At 47.5% G+C, this 9,324-nt stretch overlaps 1 protein-coding gene across 8 annotated transcripts; it reads right to left on the bottom strand.

Moving 5' to 3' along the window:
• Positions 1-437: 437 nt before the first annotated feature.
• On the bottom strand, positions 438-9,318 carry RNF25 (ring finger protein 25). 8 transcript variants are annotated; one of them, XM_086340222.1, is made up of 10 exons: positions 9,174-9,318; positions 6,791-6,865; positions 6,464-6,566; positions 6,310-6,377; positions 6,145-6,214; positions 3,144-3,215; positions 2,902-3,045; positions 2,477-2,569; positions 1,297-1,431; positions 438-1,093 (listed from the first exon to the last, which is right to left on the bottom strand). In XM_086340222.1, exons 5-10 carry the CDS (start codon positions 6,163-6,165, stop codon positions 515-517), a joined length of 1,044 nt encoding a protein of 347 aa, XP_086196348.1. In that variant the 5' UTR covers positions 6,166-6,214; positions 6,310-6,377; positions 6,464-6,566; positions 6,791-6,865; positions 9,174-9,318; the 3' UTR covers positions 438-514. The 8 variants fall into 8 exon arrangements, with proteins under 8 accessions (XP_086196348.1, XP_086196357.1, XP_086196309.1 ...); XM_086340231.1 differs by having other exon boundaries at positions 2,477-2,566; XM_086340183.1 differs by having other exon boundaries at positions 9,245-9,318.
• Between the last annotated feature and the right edge of the window lie 6 nt (positions 9,319-9,324).

The following is a 9,324-nucleotide window of genomic DNA, read 5'->3' as shown; positions in this document are numbered from 1 at the left end:
TCCTACCCCGCCCGCCATGTTGGCACTTGAATAAAATCCTGGGGCTGTAAACATAGATGCCTCCAGGGACCCTCAGGTATCCACGTATACAAATGCTAGGGACGTAGCCTGCCTAAGACAAGGTGGGAAGAAGAGAGACTGTAGTAAACAGGAAAGTACTATCCTCTACCTAAAGGTATTCAGATACATATAGACAGAGAAATGTGGCTGCATGCACAGTGGCTTATGTAGCAGGGTGGGGCCTGCATATTCTGCTTAAATGTTGGCCTCTTCTGGTTTTCCTTGGAACCCACTATTCTAGCTGAGATGTCAGACTCTTCCTTTATCCAGACCTCAATCTCTTGGGAGAAGAGATTTCAGAACAAAATTGGGGCTACTCTGGCATGCTCGTCTTCCTGGAAATTTAGAAAGAGCCACACTTCACGGTTAGGCACTGGTGAGTAAGGAAAGCCAAACAAGGCCAATCTCTTTATTACCCATTCCCGACCCAATTCCCTGTCCCCCCACAGTACTGCTAGGAACCATCCTCTGACTCGAGGCTCACAGGTTCTCTTCGAGGACCAGGCCGGTAGGCTCCCCGACCCCGAGGCAGGCGGGGATAGGAAGAAGCTGGTGTCCGATTCTTGGCGCGTTCCCAGTGGGCACAGTCCCGAGTCCTGCGGGGTGGGGGACCCTGCCATTCACCAGGCCCCTTATCTTGGGGAGGACCTTTACCCCCTTGGTTATGAGACTCTGGCTTTAGGTCCATGGACTCCTTGAGGGGCCCCTCAGGAGACTGCAGTTCCTGGGTGTCACTGGTACCTTTGAGGGTATTGCACTCCCCTCCTTTCAGGTGCCTCCGTTCAGGCTGTCTCCATGGGCCTCGACTGGCCCGGCGGGGATCGAGCACAGCTTTCTGGGTCTCGCCCAGCTTTGGCAGATGTGGCCCAGCCCCTGGAGTCTTCTCACATGTGTACTGGGAGGCCAGAGGCAGAGAAACTGACAGGGCAATGTGAGTAGCTGATGTGGTGGATGGTTCGGTGGCAAGGGTGCTGGGCTGGTGGGATCCTCTGGAGACATCTATAGCTGACTCGGGTTCCAAAGGGGCAGGAGGCTAGGAGGAAGTAAGTAGAGACAGTGATGGAGATATAGTTCCTTAGAGCAGGGAACTGCAGGACCCTTGCCCAGAGACCAAGCCGACCGCCATCAGCCTAGACCTCCCAGGGTAGAGCAAAGCTCACCCATGGGCCATGGCAGGGGGCTGCTGATTAGGAAGGTAGCTGTCATCAAGGGAGGAGAGGGAAACTCTTCTCTCACCTGCTGAAGGCTGATGAAATACCGGTTACGCTCAGCCTCAAGGTCGATGATGCCCCCCCTCTCCTGCTGTCTCTGGTACAGCCTCTTGCGCTCTTCTTGCTGGCGCAAGCTCTCTGCATCAGGCTGGTACAGCTCCTGGAGGAAAAGGAGCAGAGTGGAACAAAGGGAAGAATAAACAGAAGGCAGACCTGAAATCCCTGCTCTTCCAGACTGCCTCAGGAGATGGGCTCAAGGTTCTTGGTTTTAACCCTTGGATTAGGCTTATTAGAGGGCTTCCCTCATAGCTCAGTTGGTAAAGAATCAGCCTGCAACGCAGGAGACCCCGGTTCAATTCATGGGTCGGGAAGATCTGCTGGAGAAGGGATAGGCTACCCACTCCAGTATTCTGGGTTGGAGAATTCCATGGACTGTATAGTCCATGGGGTCGCAAAGAGTCAGACATGACTGAGAAGTTGTGATGGAGAAGACTTAGAGTAGTGCAGCCATGAAATTAAAAGACGCTTACTCCTTGGAAGAAAAGTTATGACCAACCTAGAGAGCATATTAAAAAGCAGAGACATTACTTTGCCAACAAAGGTCCATCTAGTCAAGGTGATGGTTTTTTCAGTAGTCATGTATGGATGTGAGAGTTGGACTATAAAGAAAGCTCAGCGCTAAAGAACTGATGCTTTTGAACTGTGGTGTTGGAGGACTCTTGAGAGTCCCTTGGACTGCAAGAAGATCGAACCAGTCCATCCTAAAGGAGCTCAGTCCTGAGTGTTCATTGGAAGGACTGATGCTGAAACTGAAACTCCAATACTTTGGCCACCTGATGCGAACAGCTGACTCATTTGAAAAGACCCTGATTCTGGGAAAGATTGAAGGTGGGAGGAGAAAGGGACGACATAGGATGAGATGATTGGATGGCGTCACCAACTCAATGGACATGAATTTGGGTAAACTCCAGGAGTTGGTGATGGACAGGGAGGCCTGGCGTGCTGCAGTCCATGGGGTCACAAAGAGTCAGACATGACTGAGCGACTGAACTGATTAGGCTCATTTGGAATAAACTTTAGATCTCTGCTGGGGGCCACGGCTTTGCAGAGGGGGCCCAGGCAGCTTAAGCCCAATTCCTGAAGTCCCATTCGAAGCAGACAAGATGCCATTGATCTTGATTTAGACTAAAAGAGAGTTCTCTTACCATGGGCTGCTGGGGTTCAGGGGCTGCTTTCAGGGAGGCAAGATCGTACACGAGTGGCTCTCTGCACACTGGGCACTGCACACCAACGGCCTTCTGAAAAGAGAGGTGAAATCACACCCCAGCTTCCCAGCCCAAAGCACTCGCTAGCTGGCCAGCCTCAACTGCAGAGAGTTGGGACAAAGGGGCATGGGCCCACCCACGCAGCAGTGAGAGGGCACAGAGCGGGGGCTGCCAAGCTAGAGGTCTGAGAACCTTCTGAAACCACATGCAATATGATTACACAGATACAATGATGCCCTTTTTCCTGGACAGAGGTGAACTTTCATTCATCTCAAAGGTACCTATGACCCTGAAAAGGCTAAGAAGGCCCTGGAATGGAGGGATAGAAAGGCTGTGAGTCATGTAAACAGGGGTGAGGAGTCGACCTGTTCGGGTGCAGCGTGCTGCCGTTCCTGCTCTCGCTCCCGTCCCTGGGCCTGCAGCTCATGCTCCATGTGCTGGATGTACCGAGCCAGGCAGTGGCAGTGGAAGTAGTGGTAACAGGGTGTTTTGGTAAAGGCCTCCTTCTCCTGGAAGGAGGGTGGAGGGGGCACACTGTCAGCACTCTCCCCCCTGAGCCCCTGTGTCTGTCACCTGCAGACCCCCAGGTCCCAAGAGAGTAACCCACCTGGAAACCATAGAGGCAGATGACGCACTGGCCATGGGGGATGTTGTTATCTGTGAGAATTTCCTTCCCTTTCTGAGAGGAGAGAAAAAGCTGTTCAAATAGGGAGGCAGGGGCCGTAACTGTGAACGAAGCTTGTCAAGCTATTCCCAGGAGTGACTGGCAGGGCTGTCTCTCATGGGGCCAGTTTATCTCGTGGTCATGCATTTCAGTCTTGGTGATCTTTTCTGCTTAGAATCAATCCTTCCCTATGTGCCACTCCTCCCCTGCAAATCTACCTAGCTCCAAAATCCAATTTAATTGTTTTTCCACTAAGTCACTTGAAATACTGGGGATGAAAATAAAAACTTAGAAAAAAAAGTGTTCAGTTAAAACTCACATCTTCTGGGAAGCCTTTCTTTAAGTATCTCTCCCTCAATGGGCCTGTTGTGGAGTCAGCTTTCAGAAAGAAAGTGAAGGCATGGACACCCCAAACGGACAGAGAACTGGAAAGGCAGCAAGCTATGAAATACACATGTGCACTGTCACTTGGATAGCGACTACTCTGGAATTCCACAAAGTTCAAAGCTGCATCGTGGAGGCTGATTCAGAAATGCTACAGTGCTCCATGCCCATTTTGACTCCAGGCCACCCACCTTCATTCTTTTATGAACATTTTCCTTAAAAATTGAAAGCAGAGGAAAATAAGGCTGCATTTGTGTTTCTGATCTCAAACAAAAGTTAGCTGTGTATATTAACTTGTAGCTCGAGGCATAATTTCATCTGGGTTGTTTCCTTCATTAGGGTAGAAACTCTGAGGAAAAGAACCAAGACTCTTTCTATTCAGCTCCACTGGCAGACTACCAGAGATCTCTTCAAGAAAAGTAGAGATATCAAGGGAACATTTCATGGAAAGATGGGCACAATAAAGGACAGAAATGGTATGGACCTAACAGCAGCAGAAGATATTCAGAAGAGGTGGCAAGAATACACAGAATTATACAAAAAAGATCTTCATGACCCAGATAATCACAATGGTGTGATCACTCACCTAGAGCCAGATATCCTGGAATGCAAAGTCAAGTGGGCCTTAGGAAGCATCACCACGAACAAAGCTAGTGGAGGTGATGGAATTCCAGTTGAGCTATTTCAAATCCTAAAAGATGATGCTGTCAAAGTGCTGCACTCAATATGCCAGCAAATTTGGAAAACTCAGCAGTGGCAACACGACTGGAAAAGGTCAGTTTTCATTCCAATCCCTAAGAAAGGCAATGTCAAAGAACACTCAAACTACCGCACAATTGCACTCATCTCACGCACTAGAAAAGTAATGCTCAAAATCCTCCAAGCCAGGCTTCAACAGTACATGAACTGTGAACTTCCAGATGTTCAAGCTGGTTTTAGAAAAGGCAGAGGAACCAGAGATCAAATTGCCAACATCTGTTGGATCATCGAAAAAGCAAGAGTTCCAGAAAAACACCTTCTGCTTTGTTGACTATGCCAAAGCCTTTGACTGTGTGGATCACAACAAACTGTGGAAAATTCTAAAAGAGATGGGAATACCAGACCACCTGACCTACCTCCTGAGAAATCTGTATGCAGGTCAGGAAGCAACAGTTAGAACTGGACATGGAACAACAGACTGGTTCCAAATTGGGAAAGGAGTACGTCAAGGCTGTGTATTATCACCCTGCTTATTTAACTTATATGCAGAGTACATCATGAGAAACGCTGGGCTGGATGAAGCACAAGCTGGAATCAAGATTGCTGGGAGAAATATCAATAACCTCAGATATGCAGATGACACCACCCTTATGGCAGAAAGTGAAGAGGAACTAAAGAGCTTCTTGATGAAAGTGAAAGAGGAGAGTGAAAAAGTTAGCTTAACACTCAACATTCAGAAAACTAAAATCAGGGCATCTGGTCCCATCACTTCATGGCAAATAGATGGGGAAGCAATGGAAACAGAGACAGACTTAATTTTTTGGGGGTCCAAAATCACTGCAGATGGTGACCATAGCCATGAAATTAAAAGATGCTTGCTCCTTGGAAGAAAAGTTATGACTAACCTAGATAGCATATTAAAACGTAGAGATATTACTTTGCCAACAAAGGTCCATCTAGCCAAAGCTATGGTTTTTCCAGTAGTCATGGATGGATGTGACAGTTGGACTGTGAAGAAAGCTGAGCACCGAAGAATTGATGCTTTTGAACTGTGGTGTTGGAGAAGACTCTTGAGAGTCCCTTGGACTGCAAGGAGATCCAACCAGTCCATCCTAAAGGAAATCAGTCCTGAATATTCATTCGAAGGACTGATACTGAAGATTAGCTCCAATACTTTGGCCACCTGATGTGAAGAACTGACTCAGTGGAAAAGACCCTCATGCTGGGAAAGATTGAAGGCAGGAGGAGAAGGGGATGATAGAGGAGGAAATGGTTGGATGGCATCACTGATTCAATGGACATGAGTTTGAGTAAGATCCGGGAGTTGGTGATGGACAGGGAGGCCTGGTGTGCTGCAGTCCATGGGGTTGCAAAGAGTGAGATGTGACTAAGCAACTGAACTGAACTGAAATGGCAGACTACTCTTCAAATGTTCATTTATGGCTAGACCCTCCAGGCAAGATCTCTAGCTACTATCAGTTGCCAATGCCAGGAGAACAAGAAACACACTCTTGGTGAAGCATGAAAAATACAAGTTAAAGAGAAAAAATAATTTTGTCAAGATGCTGGTACACCCGTGGTGGATTCATGTCAATGTATGGCAAAACCAATACAATATTGTAAAGTAAAAAGAAAAAGATGCTGGAATAGGCAACTTGGGGAAGCTACAATGCTGTCTTTTGGGGAGATTTTTTGAAACAGAAGACAGTCTCATCTTTCTGGATCAGTTTTGGCCTTACCCAAACAAGAACTAAATGAATGTCTCCAAACATATTTAAGATTCTAGGCTCAAAACCTCTGTTGAGAGACACTGCTGTAGCTGGAAGGGAAGGACATTTCCCCAGGCTAGCACATCTCTTACCTCGATGAGTTCATAGAGCATGGCAGTACCCAGTCCAGCCTCAGCCACGTGACTTAGCGCCTGTGAGATCCTGGCGGGAGAGGGCAAAGCAAACATAAGGCTGCCCTTTCCACTCCAGACTGAGTTGTTTCCCACGTTTTCCCTGCTCTGACTAGCCCGACTCACTTGTGGATCTGTTCATCTGAGAGTCCTCGGGGGTTACGGATAGAGATCTGTGGCACCTCATGGGGATACTAGAGGGAGAAAATAACATGTTACTGCTAAAGCCCTCTACCCCAAGGCCTCTCCCTTCCTCCCGTTGCTGCCATAGAGGCCTCACCTGTGTTGGAACCTGAAGCACCAAAGTGAAGCAGACATACTGGGAATCCTGGTCCTCTGCAGTGGCAGGGTGCAGGGTGATGTAGATTTCCCATGGTGATGACCTGCAGGTGGATGAAGTGGAGACCTGGGATGTGACTGTGCAGGGGCTTGATGAGAAGAGAGTGAAGTGGGCAGAAGAAGTGAGCTTCAGGCTCTTTCTTTTGGGGTGATTAAAGGAAGTGTTTGTCCATATGACAGAAATATTTTTGAATCAAGGCTCACAGATACTGCATGGAATCCTCTTATTACCAAGGGGACTCCTGCCCATCTCCAGTTGAACACGTACCTGCCATTTCCTTTAACCACCTGTAGTTCGTCCAAGTAGATAGACTCTAACACTTCAACTTCAGAGGGAAGGACCCTAGAGAGACCAGGGGAGATTGACTTACTGTTACAACTCTTCATATTAAGTCCTACTAAGGTCAACAAAGGCTGGCTTTGTAGAAAAATGGCCATCTGTCTGAGTGTATTCTCTTGCTGACCTCCATAAAAATTCAGGAAATGTTTGTCAAGTGGCCAGGTAGAAGCATGAGAATCAGTGTTTTAGAGATCATTTCTGCCAACAGATGAGCAAACAGATTCCCAAAAAGATGAAAAGGCTAGCCCAAATCTCAAGACTTAATGGAGGCAGAATTGGGACCAGAGCGGTTTCCAGCTGCCTGTTTTAAGTTTCATTGCACTGTTGGCTGTTTGTTAGTGGCCATCTCCCTGACCCAGAAATATGACATTCATTGATTAGCATTAAAGTTACCAATACCACTTCTGGCTTTCCTTACACCAGTGTTCATCATGGATCCCAGCATCTACACACACTGCCAATACCAGTCATTGCAAACCTCCTCAAAGGAGATACCAACTTGAACAGATCTATGTGCTGTAAAGGCTGTGCTGCAATTGAAGAGCCATCAGCCTTGGAATGAGGAACAGGTACCAATCACTTACCAGCTATGTGATCTGAGTAGGTTCTTTTATCTGTCAGCCTGAATTACCCCGTCTACCACATATAGATACCATCACCCACTCCAGGGTTATCATAAGGATGAAAGGTGATTTGTTTATGTGAAGTGCCTAACAGTATTCTGACTATACTAGTTAGTCTATGTCCCCTTTTTTTCCTGTTTGTGTATAACCTTTTCCCATAAAAGGAAAGACAGAGGGATGTAGTTAATATATTTATGGTCCCTGTTGTCTGACTGATCTAGCTCAACCTGCCCAGGTCAGGATCCTGCGGTCCTGATGTAAATCAGAAGACACACGTTTCCTTAAAAGAAACAGGAGATGTAATGCCACTGAAGATGAGTGGCTGGCTAGAGGGCACAGCTTTACCCAGATAATATGTGGAAAGATACATGTTTGGTTTGCTTTCTCATACTTATATCTTATCCCTTCTTCACTAAGAACAGAGTTGCCCTAGCTTGATATGTGTGTGTGTGTGTGTGTGTGTGTGTGTGTGTGTGTCTGTGTGTATACAGAGAAAGATTGATTCTCAAAACTTTAAAAGTCTTTTTAAGTCCTAAGCAGACAATATATAAAATAGATAATGTAGGTAACAGTTGAGTAGTTCCAGCTGGCAAGAGAGTCAGAATGTTAGAGCACCACAGACTAGCTGTACAGTCAGTACTGCCCTTGTCATGGCACAAAGTGTCCCCTTAGAATCTTAAAGTCCCCCTGAATAAGTTGTAAACTACATCTAGGAGGTCTCAAAAAAGGCTAGCACTGGCTGGGCTCCCTGAACCAATGAAACACTGAGGTACAGCCTCCATCAAGAGGTCCTTCAATACTTCACACACCCTACCTGTGACTTGGGTTCTGGATGTGAGATACGGGATGGGACGGTGGTAAGATGGTGACAGATAAAAAGGGAAAGGGGAACTGTAAAATGCCCTAGAACTAAGAACTAAGTTTTGGAATCAGATAACCTGGATTCCTAGTGATTACTATGTACCTTTTGGCAAATCATTTAATCTCTTCAGGTCAGGTCGTCTCAGGTGCTATACCACAGAGTTGCTAATGAAAAGGAGGCTTCTGTATGTTACAAACCAATCTTGATTCTCTCAGCTATTCTGAGGTGGATGACACACCCACTTTTTTAACATTTAAGGACACTGACTCACAGAAGCTAGGTGGCCTGGTCAGCATCACATAGCTAATAAAATGTGAAGTGAATCCATATTTATTTCCAAACCCCAGAGTCCTTCCAGGTTCTGGTCCCCTTGTTAAGAATGTTTAAGAGAAGGACTAGGAGAGCTTTTGTGAGGTGTAAAGCTTTATTCAGACAACAGTCCTCATTAATGCTATCGGTAAGGGAGACGGCTGAGGCTGAGGAAAGCCTCAGCGAAATAGACTGATTCAAGGGGAATGAGGAACGGGGGGCTGACTGGAGGATATCGGTTCCGGGGATAAGGGATGGGGGAGAGATTTGATAAACTGGCATTCCCCCGCACCGGGACCCTGAGCAAATCCACTTCAGATAAAGAAAATGGGACGGGGTGAAGTCGGATGATCGAACCAGATAAGGCGCGGCCTGAACTGGCCAGGCCGGCGCTGATGCGGTCTCCCGGTCAGACAAGCGCCCCTCCACCACCCGCCCGCTCCTCAGCCCAGTAGAAATGTCAGCGTCTCTAACATCCCTCATCCCTCGCCCCGCCACACACGCCCGCCGTACGGACCATCCGCGGCTGCCGCTAGTCCCCTGGGCCGGATTCAGGCGGTCAGCCAAAGCCCATGCCCCCAAAGTTACCAGTCCTCATCCCCTGCAGCTACCGACGCAGACACCGCCATGTCTTCTGCAGCCCGCAGCCGGAACCGGAAATACTCTTC

The sequence above is a fragment of the Bos grunniens genome, chromosome 2 (assembly GCF_055505025.1).
Source record: "Bos grunniens cultivar Pamir isolate PY7600 chromosome 2, Bosgru_T2T1.0, whole genome shotgun sequence".
NCBI classification, from domain to species: Eukaryota; Metazoa; Chordata; class Mammalia; order Artiodactyla; family Bovidae; genus Bos; species Bos grunniens.
Note: the sequence above shows the minus strand (reverse complement) of the source record. Positions and strands in the feature narration are given on the sequence as shown.